General features: G+C 40.6%; 1 protein-coding gene across 3 annotated transcripts; it reads left to right on the top strand.

Moving 5' to 3' along the window:
* Window positions 1-924: 924 nt before the first annotated feature.
* On the top strand, window positions 925-19,747 carry kcnj19a (potassium inwardly rectifying channel subfamily J member 19a). Of its 3 annotated transcripts, none has more exons than XM_031725855.2 (3): window positions 925-1,920; window positions 14,123-14,339; window positions 18,985-19,747. In XM_031725855.2, exons 1-3 carry the CDS (start codon window positions 1,255-1,257, stop codon window positions 19,647-19,649), a joined length of 1,548 nt encoding a protein of 515 aa, XP_031581715.1. In that variant the 5' UTR covers window positions 925-1,254; the 3' UTR covers window positions 19,650-19,747. The 3 variants fall into 3 exon arrangements, with proteins under 3 accessions (XP_031581715.1, XP_039467567.1, XP_039467568.1); XM_039611633.1 differs by lacking the exon at window positions 18,985-19,747 and adding an exon at window positions 14,969-15,101; XM_039611634.1 differs by lacking the exon at window positions 18,985-19,747 and adding an exon at window positions 14,920-15,090.
* The last annotated feature ends 1,329 nt before the right edge of the window (window positions 19,748-21,076 follow it).

Raw genomic sequence — 21,076 nt, forward strand, 5'->3', positions numbered from 1 at the left:
TTAAGTGCTAAAAATACATTGAAAGAGGAACAAAGTGATTATAGATCTTGTTTTTCAGAGGGCACAGCTCTTTTATATCAGAAATACTCCTACTGGGGTCTCAACACAAATGAAAGGGCTGAACAAAAACACTTGAGATGAGGGTTGGTTGGAGGACTATGCTATCTGTGTGACTCAAAGTGTGATTATGCATTAGTTAATAATGATAACGGCACTTACATGAAGTGCAGACCTTTGTGTGCCTTTGATTAAAATGAGGCCAAAATGGAACCAAGAATGGTCATCTCTGAAAATGTCCTAAACCCATGCAATGTCTTCAGTACAGAAGGATATTTAACAGAAAAATAGCTACTGCGTTTTTCTTTTAAGTTACTGTTAATTTACTTGCTAATGTTATCTCAGGTTATTAGGTTTTTAGCAATTTGGCACAGGCTAGCAGAAGACCATATATTATCGGCAGTTACGTTAGTGATACCCTAGCCCCCATGTTGCCCAGTCCACTAAAATAAATATGTAAGTTATGTTATCTATCCAGTAGATGGCACAATCTAACTTAAAGACACAAAATTTCTCCAGTCTCTTTACTTTGTGTGCCTGTGTCTCAGTGCAGACGCAGCATAAGCAGCTGTAATATAAAGGAAATATAAATACTCAAAGGGAATCAATGAATAAATTAACCAAAGCTTTGATAAATATATCAATTAAGCTTCACACGGACTAACTGAATGAATGAACTGGACAGAAGAGTCAAACTGAACGCCTCCCTCCATGTCTCTCTTACACACAAACGCCTTCTTGTGTAACTCTCTCCTCCTCTCTCCCTGCCCCCTTCCCTCCCTCTCTTCACATCTCTCCCTCTTCCGTTTTTTTTTTCCAATTCTTTACAGCCCACCAGAGGCTGTGAATGGTAGACAACTCATCGTATTTCGTTCCACTGGCGAGTATCACGCCAGTCAGAGTGTGGGGAGGCTGAGCAGAGCGCACAGCTACAGTCAGCGATCCTCAGATGTCATGTAAAGTAACTGGCAGAACAGTGGAAATTTTTATATGAGAGGATGATGACTGTGCTTTAAAAGCACTGAAATACGCGAGATTCTTTTTTTTTAATTATTATTCATAGGATTTCATGTGCGCGCTAAAGTGGCCATGGCGCATTTTACGCACTGCAGGTAACCAGTGTTTTGGAGTCTAATACAATCAAAAGCATGGATTAAACTGCAAGCATTTTTTCCCACTTTCTTCAGCAGAGCTGAAATGGCGGCACTTCGTAGAAAATTTGGCGAAGACTATCAGGTGGTTAACACAAATCGGGCTTCATCTTTTTCTGCTCCGGTGAAGAAGAAACGCCAGCGTTTCGTGGAGAAGAACGGTCGCTGCAATGTGCAGCACGGAAACCTCGGTGGAGAGACCAGCAGGTACCTCTCTGACCTGTTCACCACTTTGGTAGACCTAAAGTGGCGATGGAACCTACTGATCTTCATCCTAACTTACACCATCGCATGGCTGGTCATGGCATCGATGTGGTGGGTCATTGCGTACATCAGAGGAGATTTAAATCATGGCCACGACTCATCCTACACCCCCTGTGTGGCCAATGTTTACAACTTCCCCTCAGCTTTTCTGTTCTTCATCGAGACTGAGGCCACAATTGGTTACGGCTACCGGTACATTACGGAGAAGTGTCCGGAGGGCATCATCCTTTTCTTGTTCCAATCGCTGCTGGGCTCCATAGTGGACGCTTTTCTCATCGGTTGTATGTTCATAAAAATGTCCCAACCCAAGAAACGCGCAGAAACGCTCATGTTCAGTCAGGACGCGGTGATTTCTCTGCGAGACGGCAAACTATGCCTCATGTTCCGTGTGGGCAACCTGCGGAACAGCCACATGGTGTCCGCACAGATCAGGTGCAAGCTTATAAAGGTAAGCTTAATATCGACATACTCGGCTAATAACATTAAAATAAATTTTAAAAAGAAGCTAAATCTGCAAGAGTAAGAGCAGTTCGTTTTAGACCACATCTCCTTTCATCAGTAAAGCAAATCATGACTTTGAAATAGATGCAATGTAGTTAACTTACACTAACTTATTAGACTCCCTGCTGATACACTGGAGCTTCATCAGCACTGTCTTATCTCATCTGCGTGGAGCACTTTCTTTGAAGGCTGGCATCCCGTGTTTTGTTTGTTTTTTACTTTCCTTAAGCTTCCACAGTCATTTATTTTAAGCGTGACAGCACACTTGAATGACAGCTTGCGTCGCTGAATCTCTAACCTAAGCCCACGAGGCCAAAGACAAGCTGCAAATTGCTCAAGTATATATCAAGTATATATGGTGAAGCTGAGCAGCAGCCAGATGGGTGCCTCACAAACCACTGAAATAAGAGAGAAAGGGTTGTTCTGTCTTTGTAGGGAGGGCTGCAGTATGCATGGTCCCTACTGTGTCCAGCATCGGCTCCGCTTCAACTGGTGACACATGGGCAGATAGAAGTGTATCAGAAAGCAGATGTGACAGACAGATGCCCCTCCCCCTTGTGTTTGATAGAAAGTTAGGCTCAGTGAATCAGTAGGGAGCTGAGATTGACACACCACAGCAGAGCACTGGACTCAGTAAAACAACACTCTGGAGAGAGAGTGTTAAGACATAAAAAGTATTTAAGGTGATGCATTTTTTTAAAAAAAAATTTCCTTTCTGAACTATAAAAAGAGTTAGAAAGCACTGCAGTGTTTGAATTTAGCTGCAGAAAAAGAAGAAGAAGCCTATCCATTGTGGAAGTGGGTTTGTGCCATTTTGGCTTCAACTCAGCAGATTTTGGGAGAATACAGCTAATAAACCTCAAACTCTAAAAACAGGCAGCAATGCAGAAAATTGCCACAAACAGCACCGAGGTTGACAGGCCCCCCTCTGTTAATTATCGTAATAGAGCTCCATTCAGCCACATCCATGTTCAATGTGCAAAATGGGCCATAAAGAAGACAAACAGCATTAGAGAGGTGCTTGGAGCTTGTTTATGTGTGTGTTCTCTCCTCCGCACAGCCACATCGAGCACAGCATTGGTCAGCTTAATGATGCATGCAGGCAAAGAGGGAGGCAGGGAGGACTGTGCTATTCCACAGTTACAAGCATGGAGAAAGTGAACAACCCCATAGGCAGAAAGTAAAATTGCACATGTTTGCGATGATTTCACTCGCCTCTCTTGTAAGACTGAACCATAGGCTTCTCTCCACCTGCGTAAAACACCAATGATAGAGTGAACTGCAGTACATCAGGACACTGGAGCTCAGATTTAAATTAAGTAAGTTGAAACTGAAGGCAATTTCAAAAACCCTGAAAACATGGGTATCCAAAACTTAACAAACAGGATTGTCAATGAGATTGGAACAGACATGACATCACTAAAAATAATGGAAGCTCCTTTTTTTATTTTATTTTATTTTTTTTAAATAGAGCTGAGGTAAAACCCATTTGCTTCCTTTCCGGACTGCCAGAAATACAATCAGTATATATTCCAAGACCCACATCCTTTTTACACTCCCCCTCTCTGTGAAATACAACAAATACAGCATCCACTGTGTGCTTCTTAGATTTTTTTTTTATCATTTTTTGCTCGAGGGCTTTCTGGTCTAACCTTATTCTTTCGCTTCAAAGACTCTCTTACCAAGACAGAATATTTGTAGCAGCCCTGCCAGAGTACACACACACAAAGAAAAAAATAACAGTCAGGTGAGTCATTGCACAGACCACAAGCCTTGTTTAGGATTTACATACGTGTAAATATTTATCATCAAATACAATGCTGTATTAAACTACTACCATGGTAGTAGTGTTTTAAGTTGTTGCCTTTTAGTGCAGTCCCTGTGTAGAAATGTTGGTGGTGCTGTTGAACTGCAGCCTTTTTTAAAATCTTGCCTCATCATAAGATACCCAAAGACATTAGTGGCAGTGGAATCATTTAACTTGTTTAAAAAGAGTTCAAAAGAGAGGCAGAGTTTAAGAAACTAAAGTGGAATCCGCGAACAGCTCTCAAACTTCAGAAATAAAAACAATCATCAAACTATATCAAAATTCAACTTCAACTGTAAATCTCTATTATTTGAACTGCAAGCGGAAACATAGTTGTATCAGTGGGGTTCAAATACTAAAAACTATTGCAGATTTATCTTGAAAAGCTTTGGACGTCTACATAAATCAACCTATAAAGTTTGTGCCTGCAATACGATGTTCATTACTCGTTAGTCTTTCTAACTGAGGCGTTTTCTCTTGCTTCTCATAAACTGTAACTTGCAAACTTGTTAAGCACTCAATGCCTCATTTACATGCACAGATGTAATTGAGCAGGTATTTTCTCCTGCTGCCACCAGTGTGGTTAAAGTCGTTCATTTCCTTGCGCAGTATTTCTTACCGAACTCATTAAAACAAAAAAAGAAGTGGGACACCACAGATGACAACGATCAGCTTTTCCCTCCACTCTGTATGAAGTACTTTAGCCGAATTGAATCTGAAAACACCTGCGTAGCTCCGTTTCCTGTGGGAATCAAAACAAGCATCAAACGAGATTTGCACAAAGCTGAACCAACTCCTTCATCCAGCGCTGCAAGGCATTTTTTTTTAATGTCTTTAAACAGTGGTGGGTTGTACCAGCACATTTCTCAAGGTTTCTATTATGTTAAATGGCATCTTCTCGTGTCTGTAGTGTTTGGAGAACAATTAAATAAGAGAATTTAGGTGAATCCACAGACTCAGTCTTCGCTTTACTCTTAAATCATTCCACATTTAAAGTGCTTTTGTCAGCTCATTAAAATGAGAAAATAGAGAAAAGTCAGCATCAATAGCATTTTTTTATTTACTTTGTCTTCATCATTTAAATTTAGAACCATGCAACTGTAGGTCTGACTGTCAAAAGAACCATAAATTTTAATAAAGATTTTTTTTACCCTAGTGTTGTTATGTAATGCTTACCAAAATATTACACAGACAGTTGGTGGAACTGATTTATTAGCCCCAAAATGAGAAAATATTAAGGTTACAACTGGGATTAATATGAAATAATAAAGAGAATATATTAAAAAAAAATGTTGATTCAAATTAGTTATTTGCTGCCATTATTTATGCCAACAGTGAAGTCTGACTGAAATAAACACAATATAAATGCAGTGCAGGTAACACATTCAAATATCGTGTGCTGTGGCCGCTGCGCTGATGGTAGTATCTGTGCACTGCAACATTATTTGTGCAAACTCTAAACGAACAAAAGCTGCCATTGGACTTTGAAATCAGAGTGACGGACAGACCAGCTGTGTCCCTGTCACCAGAAAAAAATGTAAAAAATATAATAAAAAATGGACGTCGCTTCAGATGAAGGCTCAGAGAATACACTGCCTTGTGTTTTCATGAGAGGAAATAAGATGCAAGAGAATGAAGCAAATTGACTGAAACGCGGAAACAATCAAGGGAATTGGGCTGTACCCCTTATGCATATGTAAAAACAAAGGTAGAGTAGCTTGTTGTCAGACTCTCCAGTTGTCAAAGAACAAACGTAAAGTAGTAAGTAACCTTATTTCTGCTTTATTTTTTGTCCTTTTGTACTCTGCCAACTAAAATACACTAAATACCACACAGAAAAATCACATATCAGTCTGTCTCACCTCCTACTGGAATTCATGGACACACTGAGCCTTCATTTGAAAAGCGCCTTGGGCCATGAGCTCACACCTACGTGCAAAGTTTTTGGTTTTCCCTCTCATTTTGGTCTTGCCCAGGAAGCCAAAGAGAGGTTTGTGACTCGTATTAGCTGAGGGGAACACTTCTTCTTGGCTTAAGAAAGCAGTGAGCAATCTGTACCGCACTGAGGGACAATCTAGCATAATCTTTGTTAGATAAAGTCAAAAATTAACATTTAACACAGTGTGTTTGTGATGTTCAGACAGGATGCCGCCTTGTGATTATCCTGTGCCATATATGCCGTTTCTCACTTCTTAAACATTAGAATTTAAGGCATTCAGCCCAGCTTGCAAAAGTTGTTGCTTTTGCTGCTGTGTTTGGAAAGAGCCCTGCGGTACTGCTGCGGATGATCACTGGACATGGAAAAAGGCCTTGAATCCCTGCATTATAAAAGAAATAGAGAAAAGACTGACCAATGACAGCCGACATTTAAAGTCCCACCATAAGCAGCTGAAATGCAGCTTTGGAAGGCATCCACGGCAGCCTCAGAGGGCATCCTGGTGGAACATCCAAGCTGAAAATATGACTCTGGTGTAGCTGTGAGGGCGGGAGGCGGGTGTGAGCGTGTAGGACATTGATTGAAAGAGATGGAGAGCAGTGAAACAGCTGGGTAGAGCCTAGCAGATTTTTGTTTTCTTAATATTTTCACTGTATGAATGGTGCCTTCTATTTCAGAGATATACAAGGGAGTAAAATAGTCGTGGCTGTATATCTCCTCAGAGGATTGCACAGCAGGTTACACAGGCACTAGAACTGGAATTGATTTCCATTTTTTTTTCTAATAAGAAAAGACTCAATTATACTATCAGGCTGTAGAGGGCTGGAAAAAAAGACCTTGAATCCCTGCATGTATTGATGAGCGAGTCCAAGAGCTGGAAAGTCTGCTCTGTTCATGTTTCTCGTGATTTTGTATTCTATACTTAAATTCAGTCCACACAGGACAGAACATTCTGATGTAGGAGTGTGCATTCTCAAAAATACATAAGAACATATAGATGTACAGCTTGGATTCCTGAGGTTTCTTTCTGAGGCATTTGCTATGGCTCCGGATCTGTAATGTGAAGTCTTTCTTTCTTCTATCAGGGGTAAAGCACTAGACCATTATTTTTGCATAAATACAGCATCTTTAGGCTCCTAACAATACTAAAAGCATGAGCCTCGTTAAAGAATTTTCCACACAAGAAGAACTCACAGGGTGCACGCTGACAACAAACACACAGTTTGGCCAAGAACATTGTGACACCATATCTGCCAAAGTCACAAAGTTGCCACATGGAGAATTGAATCGCTTTCCAACCTGGTCTCAGCGTTTCAAGCAACACCTAATCTTGTCTCATTTTAATTTTAGCGGAGCGTAAGCCTCTACAGCGACCTCATCAGCATGACTTTACATGCCTCTGCACTCAGGCAAATGTGGCAGGTTGTTACTTTCCAGTACGCTCTCTACTACTACTGCATATTTTCACGCACTGAGAAAGCAGCAAAGCATCCTTTGGTATTATCTCCATGTTAAGATTTAGCAATAAACTAATTATGAAGCCGTGTGCTGAGTCTAGTGTGGGAAGCTGGAGAAGAGGCGAGGTGTTGGAGCAGTGGAGGTCATGTTGTCTCGCTGTGTCTGACTTCACTGCCAGAGGCTTGAGATTGGATCCCAAAACAAATACTAATTAAAGTGAGCTATTTGTTAAAAGGTGCACAGTGTACAGTGGAGCAGCCACATGCAGATGCAGCATAAAAATATAAATACCACTTTTTTGCAGGGAATGTTCAAAAACGTGAACATGTTTCAACAATCGCTCAAAATTAATCCCAAATCTAAGAAGATTTTTGATAGACTACAGGAGTATCCTACAATTCAAGATTAATGGGTTACATGAGTCACAAAAGTGGCTCTTTCTTAATTTGGCTTAACCAACGTGCACCTCTAACCAGATTAAAATCAGGTGTAAGCGCCACATTTTCAATAACTAAAAGGAATTAATTTCCTAACAATATAATTTCTCATGCTTGTATGCAGAGCCCGTTAATCTGTATGTTAATAATGCCACAAATGAAGATGTGCAGTAAAGTTAGAGCAGAGCAAAAGCACTGCTTATGTTGTCATGGGAATTTACATGGATTCACAATTCGCAGCAAAGCCCATCTTGCACTGCTGCAACTATCAGAACACAGATTAGAAGATTGATTAGTCTATTAGTATGCACTGCAGAGAATTTCCAATCAATAAAATTAATTTTACTTTGATTTGGTCCAAAACTAAACCGATTCCCACGTCTCCTTCATTAAAGGACAGTGTTAGACCTAAATGTGCTTCTTTAAGTCTTATGTTTAAATGGACCAAGCTTAAAGTTTGAGTGCTATTGTGCACGTTAGAAATGAACGGCAGCATTAAGATTGCATTTACTGTGAAAATAAAAACATTAACTTACAAAATTTCAAGATTAACATCTTTCTGCCATCATTCATCTCTTGATTTACTTGCAGCGCTGGAGTGAAACGCCAACATCAATCTTCCCCTGTTATGTAGAAGAGAGCCTCTATTAACAAAAAAAACTTTAAGTTTTGTTGAATCAGCTAAAGAAAGCAAAGTCTAGTTATAATGAATAACTTTGTAGTACAGCCCTGAGTAGGTGTCATCTTTGGAAGCTTTTCAGTTGATCTGTGCACAATAGCTGGACTCACATTATCAGGATGAGCCGCATTTTTCTTGTGCCTCAAGACTCAATTATGTGTGTCCGATTAATGCGCCCATGTGTGTTTGAATGGCTTTCTTTCAGTTCTATTATGTAAAAAGTACACCAACAACAAAAATATGCAGTCTCAAAGAAAAGTAACCTGGACCTTACTCTCAGTAAAACATGTTAAATAGGAAAACTCGCCTCTTCTCAGTTGACATTTTCACACTCATAAAAAAGAGCACCTTTAGACAAACGCTCTCTAAAGTGGATAAATCCACCAAATGCTGGTCTCACAATTCAATTGTGTAATAGTGTGCCTGCTCAGCTCAGTGAGGTTTCCCCTCTGAGCTCTTTCATTAACAGATCACGCAGAGGTGTATTAAACTGTATTTGATTATGATGTAAAAAGCGATTTACAGTAAAGCAGAAATGGCTGCTTGACTGCTTAAAGGTAGCTTTTAGGTGAAGCAATGAAAGCTCCATGTAAGTGTTGTTCAGCTATATAAAGGGAGAAATGTAACACATTTAAATAGGAAAAATGAAATCTTGAGTTGCTGTGGTAGGAACACATCTTGGTGACGATGGTGCAACAAAGGTTTGATATTCTGCAGAGAAACTGAGCCGTCTTTTATGCTTTTACCAGAGGCTGGCTGCATTAAGCGATTCTGCCTTTCAACAGCTGAAAGTGTAGGAAGATGCAGACATTCATTTTAAACCCATTCATAAGCAGAGTCTTAAACACAAGCAGTTGTTTGCAGTTGGAGTCTACCTCGGGTTGTTTTTCCCAATTAATTTAACTTGTGATTTAACTTTTCCAATTAATCTCTCTCAGTCTTGGCTGGATTGGCTTCAATGAAATGTTAACCAAGGCTATCTTTTCTAAACCTAATGACCAGGCTGTGCATAACTTGCAGCGTGAAAGCGCGCATGATTTGGTCGGACTGTCGGCTGGTCGATCTGATTGCCTATAAGCACCTCCACCCCCATCTCCACTGAGGCTGTTGATTGATGAGGGTCTGGCCGAGCAGGAGTGGAGTTGAGTCGGAAGATCAGGACCCTTTAGGTCTAATCAGTTTTATTTATCACCTGTCTTTATCCATGAGCATCATTCACACCACTGAGACACTTCCACTGCAAGCACAGAGGGGGAAAAAAAACCCACCTTGCTTTTCTAATGATAATGAGTAGCTGAGTCGTTGATGCCACGGTGAGCAATCAGACGTGACAGGTAAAATTTCAAAGAGAGATGTGTTTGTGTGCTCATCCAGTGCTTCTGCTCCCCAAAAATATTGTGGAGAAGGAATGAAAACAGTTCCTGTCTGACTATGTGAGAGCTTGGAGAGAAAAATCTGTTGATTGGTTGGAACAGCATGTCAAATTTACAGGAGGAAAAAAAAGTCGACAAGCTCAGCTATCTCTGGATCTTTGTGCAAGAAGGAGTCTAGGAGAGTGCCAGGGGGCCTTTGTAAGAAGCTTTGCCTGTCAATGTTTGCATACAGTCATCCATCTTTTTAATCTTAAGCGACCAAGACAGAAAGTGAAAAGAAGAATTTCCCTAAGCTAGCATGAGATAACCCTCAAAGGAGGAACAATGCCAAATAGTATTCAGTGGCCTGTAAGCACCTGACAAGTGAACAATGCCCACTCGACACGAAAGTCATTCCCCGACATAAATCCAGACGAGCATCTCATTGATATTCACAGGAGATAGAAATAGAATGCAGTGTTTTCTGGCAATGCAAAACCTGTTTACTCACACCTTATTCACAGTTTGCATCTGGGAGATAGGAAATTATCACCGGCAGGTCAGGATGAAATCGGACTTGGAGGAGTAACTATAGCGCGGGGGGCGGGAAGTACAAAGAAGCACACTGAAAGAAAATTTTCATTAATTAAACTTATTTATGCAGCACTTCAAACTCAGCGGTAGCTATTTTATTATCTAGTAAAAACCAATACAGATACTAACAATAAATCATGTTTACAGACATGCTGTTTAATATGCACGGTTGTTTGGAGTTTGGATTAATGATTACCTGCTGCAACATTTTGAGATAATTTACACGAGGAAACAAAAGCAGAACCATCTCTGTGCACCGTCACATTAGCTAAGACTAATATGCAGTCTATGTGCATGTATCAGAAAAATTACCTGATGACATTTTGTTAAACTAGTCAGCATCAGTATTTCAGGTAAATATGATGGCCGATGTATGGTCTTTGGTTTATTTTTTAAACAGTTTCTGCTTTTACTTTTGTTTTCCCATTGGGTATAATGCCTTAATTACCTTCACGTCATTCTCAGTTATACCTTAGACAGCCTAAAAATAGCCTAGTTAACTTTAAACTTCATCACATTTAAAGACGGTACCAAAAAACAAAGAGTAAGGCACAAGCAAAGTGTATTTTATTCCAAAAACTTTATACTATGTATGAAAAAAGTGTGCTTATGTGTTTAAGCTCTCTTGAAGGCATGTTAATCTAATGGTGCAGACACAGGAGAATAAAAAAGAGGAAATTTCCTTTGTAGTTTTTAGATTATTCCAATTAATTTCTTCACATTTAGCAATCTGAAAGTACTACAGCAACCACTTTCAATCGCAGTGTGGTTGCATAGGTCCCCTGGTAAAAGGTAGTCTGTCTCCAAACAGTCATGGTTGGATTGGGCCTGATTGTAATCACCTTTAGATTAATGAAGGTCTGCTAGTAATTGCTGATTTATAACAGACTGCAAACACTTTGAAATCAATAGATGTAATATGGGCACTCCACTCAACTGGTCGTATTCTAGTTATATTCTTACATGAAAGCAAGACTGCTTGAGTTCACGTCTGATTCTGCTGTTAAAATGATGTCCTGGGGCAATGACATCACTCATTTCTGTTTCAAATCTTTGAGATTCTGGCTGGACTCTGAATGTAAGTGGTTAACGCGTATGCAAACGGCAACAAAATTGCAACAGACAGCAAGAGATTTGTAAATTTCCACCGATTTATCACTGTTATCACAAAAAAATTGAATGGAATTGCAAACTTTACTCCTTCAATCAGGAATTGATGGCAGAGTCCCTTATTACCACTTTATTGTCATTTTGATGCACCAGAGTCGCTTTAAAGATGGCAACTGACTCTAAGTGGTCACAGACCCCGTTTTTGAAGCGACCATTTCAAAGGATACAAGACTGCAAGTTCATTGCACACATTCACGATAAAGGTTGTTTGTGCTGTGGTCTCCAACTGTTTTCTGTGGAGCACCTGTAGCAAGACCGGCATCAGCACATCGCCTGGTCTGGTTTATTTCAAGGCCAAATAGCACATCATTATTTATTTCCCTATTGTTAAGAAGTGGGGTGGCTGTAGCTCAGGTGGTAGAGCAGGTCAGCTACTAACCGGAAGGTTGGTGGTTCGATCCAAAATATCCTTGGGCAAGATACTAACCCCATGTTGCTCTCCGATGCATCCATCAGAGTGTGAATGTGTATGAATGTTAGATAGGAGCACTTAACAGCTTAGAAAAAGTACTCATGTGAATGGGTGTGATTGGGTGAATGAATTAGTTGTATAAAGCGCTTTGAGTGCTCAGATAGAGTAGAAAAGCGCTATTTAAGAACCAGTCCATTTACCATTTACCAGAAGTATTCCCTGAACGCTGAAACTTTCAGCGTTCAGATGTAGGGTTTAGGTTTACATCCCTGCTACTTCAGCTACATTCCAAACACTACTGCCCCTCTTCACCTCTCACTCCTTTTCTTTTGCGAGTTGAAAGCAGAAAGTTTTCTCTTAGATAAGTGTTTAGGCTAAGCATGTAAATATATTTCAACAGTTGTGTCTTTAATTTAATGTTCTCTCTTCAATCAGCTGGTGACCAGTGGGCTGAAAACATCAACAATGAGTCTGCAGACTGGCTTTTTAACCAAATCATGGAGCAAGCATCCATGTGCTCCACTAACTACAGTGGATAATTTCTATTCTAGGCAGAGCAAAATTAGTGGTTACTGATTTGCGTCCGAGTAAAACAGAATGGCTTAGAAACCTTAACCAACTCAGTAAACAGATGACCAAGCTAGGTTAGGGGTGTGTTAAGCAGCCTACAAATGGCCAATTTTCATTTTCATTGGTGTTTCGGGCAATTCTGCAAGGTTGAAGGAGGGGACTGTCTTTTAGGGAATAGTGTGTTAATTATTATTAAGATTCACAACAAGAACAAAAGATCCAGAAATGGCAGAAAGCGTTACAGAGAAGCTGGTGAGGCTGTGTGGTAGTCTGTGTGGGAGTTCATTATGAAGCTGCGTGGAGCTGAGGTGGAGGAGTAGTGTGTGCAGTTAGGTGGGTGGCTGGTGAGTGACACATCCAAATAATTGGTTTGAGGTAAAATAATGACCCAAAAAAAGAGAGAAGAGTAGAGAAGGCAGGGTGTCATATTAAAGAATCTAAAAATTAATCTGAGAAAAGAGTAAAATCATCTTTTTGCAGATTAATTTTTTGGAGTTAATGACATTAATTTACTTTAAAAAAAGTTTACTTTAAGCATCTTTTTTGATAACTGACTTTAACTGAGCTCTACGATGCCAAAGAAGATATTGTTCCTAATTATCTTAAATGTGGATTTTTGCCAAGATAATCTTTGATTCTCAGGACTTTTTTTTTCCCCACCCACACCTGTTTTTATCTTCCCTTCGTACATTTTTATAGCTATGAAAATATTTCACATTAATTATATATTGAAGCTTTTGAAAATCGGAAAGCCTTTTTTCTGGGAGCAGGATGTCAGAAAATGTCTTGAAATTTAAAAGACTTAGTAATAACAGGTGAAACAGACTGCTAATTGAGAAAATGTGAAGAGAAAAGGTGAACAGATTGATTAGACAGAATAAGACAGGAAAGAAGAAAATACATCCAGGACCCTGGTGCTGAGCTCTAACATCATCTGGGCAATTAAATGCTTCCGCACCAGTTAACGCTCTGTGGGTAAGTCCTGTCCAAACACAGCTGTCTCATACGTCTGCCTGCAAGTTCTCCTAGAAATCAATGTGAAGCGCAAAGTCTGTGGACATGGCAAACAAGACAGCACAGAGAGAGTGAGAGAGAAATCTCTTTCATCACGTTTTCATGATATATTTAAGAAAAAAGCATTTTCTCACCTTTTGACTCATGAAATTTTGGAACACTTATTAATTAGATGGAAGTAATAATATTTCTATATTCTATCAGTCTGCTTTTAGAATATCAGTTCAGTCTGGACCACTATGCTCGAATTAATTGATGTTATTTCCATCTGCTGTCCTTTAGATTTGAAGGTAGACATCAACTACAAAACCCAGCACAGGAGAAAGCAGGCAGCATTGAGAACAGCATGAAAGGAGTAGTTGGAGCAGAAGTGGGTTGCAAAGCAGTTTGCAGATGGGCAGAAAGCACAAGCATGCTAAAGCAGCTTAAATAGTTTTTAGCATACAGCTCTAGGGGACTAATTACAAATGAGGTACTTAACCTTTTGCATTGGATTTATAATGCTGGGCATTTTAACATTGTCATAAAGTACTTATACCCAAGTAGAGTACAATAATATTTCATTTACAGGTGACAGAAGGACTGAACTGACTTTTTAAAGACTACATGAATGTATTTATCACTCTCCTGTCTCTTTCTTCTATTTTTCTACCTTTTTATTTCACTTTCTTTACACTTTCCTCTGTTTCTGTCTATTTACGTCTGATTTTTATCTTTCAGTCTCGTCAGACACCCGAGGGCGAGTTCCTGCCTCTGGACCAGTGCGAATTGGATGTGGGCTTTGGAACGGGTGCAGACCAGCTCTTTCTGGTATCCCCTCTCACCATTTGTCATGAAATTAATCCCAAGAGCCCCTTTTTCGACCTATCCCAGCGTTCTCTCATGAGCGAACAGTTTGAAATTGTCGTTATCCTCGAGGGCATCGTTGAAACCACCGGTGAGCAATCTTACATATCATTTCTTTAAACTGTGTCCTTCCCCATTCCCATTGTTTGTTTTCTCTCCCCACTTTACTCACTCCCAATCTAAATGTAAAGTCCGACATTAATAACAAGCCACATAACACTCCTATCAAATAGATACTCATAATCTGGAATCTAATTTCCCCACCTTCCCAGTTTTGCATATTTGAACAGCACGAGAGCTGGAGAAACCAAGGATGACATCAACACATGAGAATGACACACTGATTGAATTTCAAGGGATATTTTATTTCTGCAGAATTAGTTTATGCCTACTCTATGCATAATAAAACCCTGTGGTCATAGATGCGTGTGTCACTTTGATGAATGAGCTGAGGTTTTAGTTGAAGTTCCACTCTATTTTTCACATGACAGCTGAGAGCAGAAGTAATTCAGAGGGCGTGAGACACTGGTATAAAGCCGCTGCTGTAAGCTACAGGCAGCCATGCTGGAGTACCCTCAGCAACAACACAGATCTCTCTGTTGCATATTTAACACAATGATTCATCCCAAAAGTCCAATACAAATAAATCCATCCTCCTCTTTTCTTTTCAGCCGTGCTTCTAGGCATCCCCCCATAACCCTGCCTGTGTCACTGTTGTAGGAGAAACCATGGAGCTGAATAGGCTTAGAGCAGAAGGGAAGGATCAGCGGGAAGCGAGAAGCCAGGCAGGCAACACGGCTGTGCTCTGTTGATAACACCATTAAATCAGGGTGCAGCTAGAAGTCTAGTGTCGCAGTGCACAGCACTCGGAGCTGAGGAGTAGAAGAGGGAAGCCCTGGAAGTGTCACCTACAATTGTTCACAATATGCTGTCAACTGTATGGAAAAGGAATGCTTAAAAATAATAACAACAATAAAAATAAGCATATTTTTTAAAATGTCATTTCCATATGTGCATCTTCACACTAACGCACATCCCATTAACCCAAACACATTAACAGCTTCCCGGTACATCCAGCTGCTGCTGACACAGCTGTTCAGCTTGTTGATTGTCTCTCCTACTCATTCCATTTGTTTCAACCAGACTTGACAGATTACCATGCAGTGGCTCTAATTCTTGTCAGTTTTAGTTTGTGTCTTCAAGCCATTTTTTTCTGTTTTCAACAATGTGACAAAACTACTTGATTTCATTGCTGATAAAAAAAATTCTGACAGCTAAAATCAATTCCAAGCTTTCATTTAGATCTGATTTTAAACAACGAGTTATAGCTAGTTTCTTCTAAAGAGAAAGTAATGCATATTTCTATCCAAATTGGATAAATATGCATTAAGATGTCTGTGAAGGTTCTCAGTCATCCAGGTCATCGTAGACTAAGGAGCTTGGAAAGAAAAGCGTCTGGACTTCTTGAGTTGCTTGAAGACGTTTCACCTCTCATCCGAGAAGCTTCTTCAGTTCTAAGGGTCAAATGGTGGAGAGTCCCAGATTTAAACCTAATGGGAGTTTCCCCCCCAAAGGGGGACAAAGGACCCCCTGATGATCCTCTACCTAATCACATGAGCCAAGGTGTGAAAGCGGGTGTGGGTCCTAATCAGCCAGAGTTTCGGGTGCGCTCATTGTGAAACCTGGCCCCACCCTATCATGTGATTTCCTGAGGTCAGATGGCCCAGGATGTGAGTGGGCGTTAAGGCGTCTGGGAAGGGATCTCAAAACTGGATTATAGATGGCAGACAGTTGGTGTCGTAAACCACCGCCTCTGTTCAAAGATGGTCGCTCACAGTGGACGTAAATGGCTTCTTTCACTCCCCTTTCAAACCATCTGTCCTCTCTGTTCAAAATGTGAACGTTGGCATCCTCGAAAGAGTGACCTTTATCCTTTAGATGCAGATGAACTGCTGAGTCTTGTCCCGTGGAGGTGGCTCTTCTATGTTGTGCCATGCGCTTGTGAAGTGGCTGTTTGGTTTCTCCGATGTAGAGGTCTGGGCATTCCTCGCTGCACTGTACAGCATACACCACATTGTTAAGTTTGTGTTTAGGAGTTTTGTCCTTAGGGTGAACCAGTTTCTGTCTGAGTGTGATGCTGGGTCTGAAGTACACTGGGATGTCGTGTTTGGAGAAAACTCTCCTGAGTTTCTCTGATACACCGGCTACATAGGGGATGACAATGTTGTTGCGTCTGTCCTTCTTATCCTCCCTCGCTGGTGTCTGATCTTCTTTTCTGTGCATCTTTGCTGACTTTATAAATGCCCAATTAAGCTGGCCACATGTTTTGAGTGCTTCCTTTACGTGTGTGTGTTCCTTCTTTTTCCCTTCAGGCTTAGAGGGAACATGTTCTGCCCGGTGGTGTAGGGTCCTGATTACTCCAAGTTTGTGTTCCAGAGGATGCCAACGTTCACATTTTGAACAGAGAGGACAGATGGTTTGAAAGAGGAGTGAAAGAAGCCATTTACGTCCACTGTGAGCGACCATCTTTGAACAGAGGCGGTGGTTTACGACACCAACTGTCTGCCATCTATAATCCAGTTTTGAGATCCCTTCCCAGACGCCTTAACGCCCACTCACATCCTGGGCCATCTGACCTCAGGAAATCACATGATAGGGTGGGGCCAGGTTTCACAATGAGCGCACCCGAAACTCTGGCTGATTAGGACCCACACCCGCTTTCACACCTTGGCTCATGTGATTAGGTAGAGGATCATCAGGGGGTCCTTTGTCCCCCTTTGGGGGGGAAACTCCCATTAGGTTTAAATCTGGGACTCTCCACCATTTGACCCTTAGAACTGAAGAAGCTTCTCGGATGAGAGGTGAAACGTCTTCAAGCAACTCAAGAAGTCCAGACGCTTTTCTTTCCAAGCTCTTTAGTCTATGCATTAAGATATTTAAACCTAACAGGACAGCCTGCCAGGCTTGATGTGAAATACACCCAATAATTATATCTAGTCCCAAAATTTGGGCAGTAAAACCAAACACAAATAGATATGCAACAGGAGACATCTCAGCACATGTAACAGAAATGTGTAGCAATAGAACAGGATCACACGGGTTGTCATTTGAACCCAGCATTACACAAAATCCATGCTGGTATTGACTTCGGCAACCTAATGAGATGAAAACTAAGAATGGCAGAATTTGTTAGCTCTATATAAAAAAGAAACTATAAAACTAAAGAGCAGTCAACATGGCATAAGATTTTTTTTGTTTGTCTTTTTATTGGTATATTGACTCCATTCTTTAGGCTGCCCTTTGAGGATATGCAGATGACGTGCTATGTAAATTTGCTAACCCTAACATAACACTCAGCAAATGATGTTGATGTACTCTCTAACCTCTGCCAGTGTCAGGAATTTTACATAAAGTCTTGATGTGCCGAGGGCTTTTATTTTTATGCAAAAAGCAGTAGACATGAACCAGAATACCTAAAGTATGATTAAATGATGAACTTTGACTAGCATGCCTGTCAGACTCGACCCAAAAGCTTCCATTGCATTGATATTACTGTTGTCTTGTGCAACTATAATCAACAGAAGTTCAGTTATTTGCTGGTACGAGAGGAGAAAATGTTGGAAAATTATCTTAAACTTGCAACTGCAATTAAAGCTGAGCCTTAAGGCAATTAGAAAAAAATAATGCAGAAATGGTGAAGAGTTTCTGTGGATGAAGATGAGTCGTGTGCCTGGAATAGCATCAGGTTATGACATAACACAGAACATATCATCCCTCAGAGGGACTGGATCAGACTCCTACTCTTTAGCCAACTGTAGTGTTTCATAGAAGAGCTCAGGTTGTAGCAAAACCATTGGATCAGAAAGAAAACTCAAACTAAGTGATTATTGATCACAAATGACCTCCAACAAACATCTAAATGTCAAGAAAATTACTTTACAAGCCTGAGGTCAAACGGAAGACGTGTACACAAAGCAGACACACAGGCACCCCCATTACTAGAAATCTTTGCTTAATACATCATCTATAATTTAGGCCCTCCACCAGAGCATGATGAAAACTGATGCCAGTTTACCAACAGATGATTTTCTTCTAGCTGGCCGAAGACTGAAGCTGCAATCAACACAGAGAGTTAAATAAAGACAAGTAAAGACAGAACACATGCCATGTTGTTCTGATGTAAGAGCATCACGATGATCAGATTTAAATTAACAATTATCACAACCAGCTTTGCCTAAACCATCTGCCAACTTTAGCTACCATTAATGGAAGAAAATGTGAAAATAATTTACCAGATCAAGGAAAGATAAACTTACACAGCTTATGAAATCCAGGAAAGAAATAATATACCATGCAGAGGTTTCTTTTCTTTGCCAATTCATAGATGATTTTCGTCTCCCATATTCCATTACAGTACATCAGTATTGGAACATGGCATGCTTTGAAAATAAAAACATTAAGGTGTAAAAGCCTCTTTTTACTTTTATGAACTGGGAAATGCAATAGCCCTTTTGTGTGGGTTTACTTTAAAGCTTCTAGTATGTGACTAAACTGAACTGGATAATCACGCAGAGCGAAGCATGAAGCTGTCATCACAAGAAATAAAGGAGAGGGAAAAGAGATAGCAGCCAGTGATGCTGATCCTTCAGATTCCTCGTTATCAGCTTATAATTGTTTTGCTGGAACCTCATTTAATAGCAGGTATTAAAATGATTACTGCCGTCACTCTCTTCTAGGTATGACATGCCAGGCAAGAACGTCATACACTGAGGATGAGGTTTTATGGGGCCATCGTTTCCTGCCAGTAATGTCCCTGGAAGAGGGTTTTTTCAGGGTCGACTACTCTCAGTTCCACAGCACGTTCGAGGTGCCGACACCACCGTACAGTGTCAAGGAGCACGAAGAGAAGAATTCTCTGCCTTCGCCTCTGTCCACTCCTACCCCCGCACTGACTGAGAGCCACGGTGCCCGGCGTAACCGCGTGTTTTCTGTGGATTGTATTAATACTACTGAGGAAAGGGGCCGTCATGTAGGGACTGGGATTCGACTTCCAAGCAAATTGCAGAGGATGAGTTCGTCGGGGAAGGAGGACCTTCAGAGGAAAGTGCTTATGCTTAGCTCCCAGCACTCAGAGAAGGCCTGCAGCACCGGAGATCTCCCCCTGAAGCTGCAACGTCTCAGTTCCTCACCTGGCCCCGAGGCAGCAAATCGTCTAGGGCTTAAGTCTCTCAAGGTGGGCTTTGAACCCATGACCCAGTCAACTGGAGACCTGTACCAACACAGCCTGCCATCCACGCTGTCCCCTGCTCCGGTTCCCATGCACAGCCCACTTCTTTCAGCCGGAGGGAGGTTGGAGGATAACCTGCCACCAAAGCTAAGGAAGATGAATGCCGACCGCTGAAATCCAGACAGTCTTGGACTATGACAACATACAGACAGTAACCTCTGACCACAAACAAATGAAAACCCTTGGAGGTTCTGATTAAAACACAAAAACAAAGGTTTTATTGACAGTTTATTCATTTTTACTTCTTGAGACGAAACCTTTACTGGAATTACTGTGATTTTGTGCTTAGCAGAGGCTATGCTATTATTAATTTACGCTTTGGTACACACAACCAGAAAACACAAACTTTGAGCTTAAAGCAAACTTGATTATTCTGCAAGAGTTGTGCATGTATACACTAAATCCATTGTTTAATGTATGCACCACTACACTTAACTGTCAATCTTACTTTTATCTAAATATAAATTATATTAAGATGATAATAAATGCTGTTTGATCTTTCTCTTTATTGTGTTTTTATTACCGTCCCCCCAGAATTTATTATGTTTACATAAAAATTTTTAGTACTGCAATTCTGCCAAATATCAATAAGTAATCCAGCAGTGCGATGCAATTGTAGCTTTAATAGGCTGTTGTTAATGCCCCTAATTTTACCACTTTGGCAAGCGACACTATGCAGGAACAATCCCATAACTCCGTGGTGCATTAAGTGGATATCAGAGAGAGGGAGATGATAATGAGATACACTGCTGTTAAGATGGAAATATATATATGTGTTTATTGGAGAATGGAAGCTGATTATAGATTACCTGTTACTGCAGACTGAGGAGGAATGTGGTCAGCTGAGGCATCCTGTTTAACAAGCATATCCAAACGCAGTGAACCGTCTTCACGCCAGTATATGTCAGAACACACGACTTCACCAATTTGGTTAGTGGGGCTCATTGTTTTTTATCAACTTATGCAAACACAATAAATTTATTGAACTGTCATACTCTATGTGGTCAGCATTTGTACCAAAAGCAGGTGAAATAGTAGATTGAAAGTGTAGGACAACCCTGAACACATAGGGCTTAATGAAATCCAAGTACAAACACACAACGCAGCATGGATGCAATTAAAGAACAAAAACAAAATCATCATCATCAAATACAGAGTCAGCATATCCAGAGAAGACCAAAGCCTCAATTTTCCTACTGCATTAAGGAAGGAAGGGAGGGAAAAGGATTTCTGACTGGCTTTAACAGTACGCACCAGGTCCCCCATCAATCTGCAGCTTCGACCACCCACTCACTTTATACAGAGCCTACATATGCTCACACGCTCTATTCCTGTAATATAGCTGCACTGAGAGCTTTGAGTGCGCTTGTATGTTTGCTAACTACACATGTGCTTTGCCACTCTTCTCATGCTGTGTATGATTTGCCAGAAGTGAATAATAATAGCTTTACTGAAAGAAAGAGTGTGATAAGTTAGGAGAAAGAAGAAAGTTCTGATGAGAGTGAGACAGTTTTATGTAGCTAGCTGTGGTTCATTTTTTA

Source organism: Oreochromis aureus, linkage group 4 (assembly GCF_013358895.1).
Source record: "Oreochromis aureus strain Israel breed Guangdong linkage group 4, ZZ_aureus, whole genome shotgun sequence".
Taxonomy (NCBI): domain Eukaryota; kingdom Metazoa; phylum Chordata; class Actinopteri; order Cichliformes; family Cichlidae; genus Oreochromis; species Oreochromis aureus.